Source organism: Oncorhynchus gorbuscha, linkage group LG26, assembly GCF_021184085.1.
Source record: "Oncorhynchus gorbuscha isolate QuinsamMale2020 ecotype Even-year linkage group LG26, OgorEven_v1.0, whole genome shotgun sequence".
In the NCBI taxonomy this organism is placed as follows: domain Eukaryota; kingdom Metazoa; phylum Chordata; class Actinopteri; order Salmoniformes; family Salmonidae; genus Oncorhynchus; species Oncorhynchus gorbuscha.
Window position 1 is genome coordinate 41540213 of NC_060198.1, and position 2900 is coordinate 41543112.

At 46.6% G+C, this 2900-nt stretch overlaps 1 protein-coding gene across 1 annotated transcript in view; it reads left to right on the forward strand.

The window, feature by feature from the left end:
* The window catches only part of LOC124015387 (zinc finger protein 512B-like), a 2783-nt gene extending 910 nt beyond the window's left edge, over positions 1-1873 (forward strand). Inside the window, exons 3-4 of the mRNA XM_046330551.1 lie at positions 1313-1419; positions 1807-1873. Of these exons, the coding sequence (XP_046186507.1) occupies positions 1313-1419; positions 1807-1873 (174 nt within the window). The remainder of the gene's footprint in view (positions 1-1312; positions 1420-1806) is intronic.
* The last annotated feature ends 1027 nt before the right edge of the window (positions 1874-2900 follow it).

The window sequence follows — 2900 nt, forward strand, 5'->3', positions numbered from 1 at the left end:
TATTTCACATGTTCTGTATAATATTATACTTGGGTACTGTTCCACATCTGTTCTTGATTCTAACTCGCTCAAACAATTGTTCTGAACACATTCTGATCAGTGTCAGTTGCCCTACATATTTATACCAACATCTAAATATTACTGTACAGTATAGAATGCTGTGTACAAGAACAATATACACTCGGTGGACCGTTTATTAGGTACACCACCCTGTTCATGAAAATGGTTAGCTCCTACAGACAGTGAGTCACGTGGTTTGTTGATGAGAGGTCGAAGGAGAACGGCAAGAATCGTGCAAGCTAACAGGCAGGCCACAAACAGGAAAATACTGTAGCAGCGCAGGTCAACAGTGGTGTGCAAAACGACATCTCAGAAAGTACGTCGACCCTTGTCACGCATGGACTATTGCAGCAGACGACCACACCGGGTTCTGCTCCTATCAGCTAAAAACAAGAAGCAGCTCCAGTGGGCACGTGATCACCAACACTGGACAACTGAGGGGTGGAACAACATTGTCTGGTCTGGCGAATCCTACTTCCTGTGGCGTCATGCTGAATTCAGAGTTCGGTTTTGGCTTAAGCAGCATGAGTCCATGGCCCATCCTGCCTGGTAGCCTTTCATGGCACACGTTTGGCTCCTTGATACCAATTGAGCAACATTTCCATACGCTGAAGATTTCAGCTGTTCGGGGTCCGACCGGTACGAGATGGTTGTTCCTAATAAACTGTCCTCAGAGTGTATCGGGAAAGGTCTGGGGAGCCATTCGAATGCAAAGTAATGATTGAAGGGCTGGAGGAATGACTGTGGCTGAGTCTCAATACTCTGAAGTAGCCTCCACTCGTTTAACTGTACCAATCTGAAAACCCAGGCTAGCTCAAAGCAATCAGGAAAGGACACAAGGAGAGGTAGCCTGGACTATTCAGACACACACTGAGATTGCTGTGTGGCAGTAAGCTGGGAGCCTGTTCTTTATGAAGCCTGGCCTGGTGGGCTATGAGACTGTAAAAGTGACTGCAATGCCATTAAGGAGGGTGGAATCCCCACATCAGCACAGGGGTCAGTCACTGTAAAACATCTTCCTCTTACAGATTCTTACAGATTCATCCATACGTGTGTCTTCATGAAAACGGCTACTTTCCACTTTTTGGTCTTGATGATTACCTGACAAAGACCATTCTGGGTGAAATAGTTCTGTATCACTAGCTCACGCTGGGGGAACAACTCTCTTTTCATAGGTTCTTTACTGTCATTGGATCCAAGAGGCTCTGATGAATAGGAATGACTGTGTGACCTTTGTCCTTTAACCCTGCAGCTCCAGGATGCCCTGAAGTGCCAGGAGTGCCACAAACAGTTCAGGTCCAAGGCCGGACTCAACTACCATACAATGGCTGAGCACAGCAGCAAGGTACACACAGGCACGCACACACACACACACACACACACACACACACACACACACACACACACACACACACACACACACACACACACACACACACACACACACACACACACACACACACACACACACACACACACACACACACACACACACACACACACACTTTCTTTCCCTAAGTTGGGAAAGAAACAATCCATTTTAAAAGTAACCCTGTGGGTTTCATCAGCAACATGACAGTGGAGGGAACTCTGTTGTGGGTTCCCTTCAGACGTGAGGCATTGGTTTGGGATTGGGGTGAAATGTCCTAATTTATTTCTATTGTTATGCTTTTTGGCATACCTGAAGTTCTGATTGATATGGCCGTTCTGAAAGCATGCACATTCCATTCTGGTGCTGTCCCTCAGTAGAGAGGTTCATCCAGATATCAACATGGCCCTCACTCCTGCATTAGTGGAATGCTGCTCCAATTAAGTTTGTTGAATAATTCAAAACTACTATCTCAGAAAGCATCATCAAATATAAATGAGCAAACCTGTGTGTGTGTATTCCAGTCAGCCTTGCCATCATAGCTGATCATTTTAAATGATGCCCTCATTTGTGTTCAGTCCCTGCCTTTTGTCCCATGGTCATATTGGCAGCTCTCCATATCATTATTAGGAGAGAGTACAGTTTGTGTTTTAAAGCAGTGAACTTCCATTGTGTGTGTGTGTGTGTGTGTTTGTGTTGTTCTGCATTACCTGCAGAAGTGGCATCATTGCTAATCTGTACCCAGTGTGTGTCCTCTGGTCACATGGCTGAGCCACAGTGCAGTGTGGGAAAAGACAGCAGGATGACAGTGACCTTGTTGTTGTACTGTGACACACCAGCTAACTCTTATTTTCTACTGTTTTAGAAACAAAGGTGCTAGAACCAACAAGGGTGCTTCATCTCTCTCCATAGGATAACCTTTAGAAGAACCCTTTTTGGTTCCATGTAGAACCCTTTTCACATAGGGTTCTAGATGGAACCCAAATTAGTTCTACCTGCATCCAAAAAGGGTTATCCTATGGCGACAGCCGAAGAACCCTTTTGGAACCCACTAAGAGTGTATCTCCTCTCTCTCTCTAGTGCTCCCTCTCTAGTGCTCCCTCTCTAGTGCTCCCTCTCTAGTGCACTCTCTCTAGTGCTCCCTCTCTAGTGCTCCCTCTCTAGTGCTCCCTCTCTAGTGCACTCTCTCTAGTGCTCCCTCTCTAGTGCTCCCTCTCTAGTGCCTCCTCTCTAGTGCACTCTCTAGTGCACTCTCTCTAGTGCTCCCTCTCTAGTGCTCCCTCTAGTGCTCCCTCTCTAGTGCACTCTCTCTAGTGCTCCCTCTCTAGTGCTCCTCTCTAGTGCTCCCTCTCTAGTGCACTCTCTCTAGTGCTCCTCTCTAGTGCTCCCTCTCTAGTATTCCTCTCTAGTGCACTCTCTCTAGTGCACTCTCTCTAGTGCTCCTCTCTAGTGCTCCTCTCTAGTGCACTCT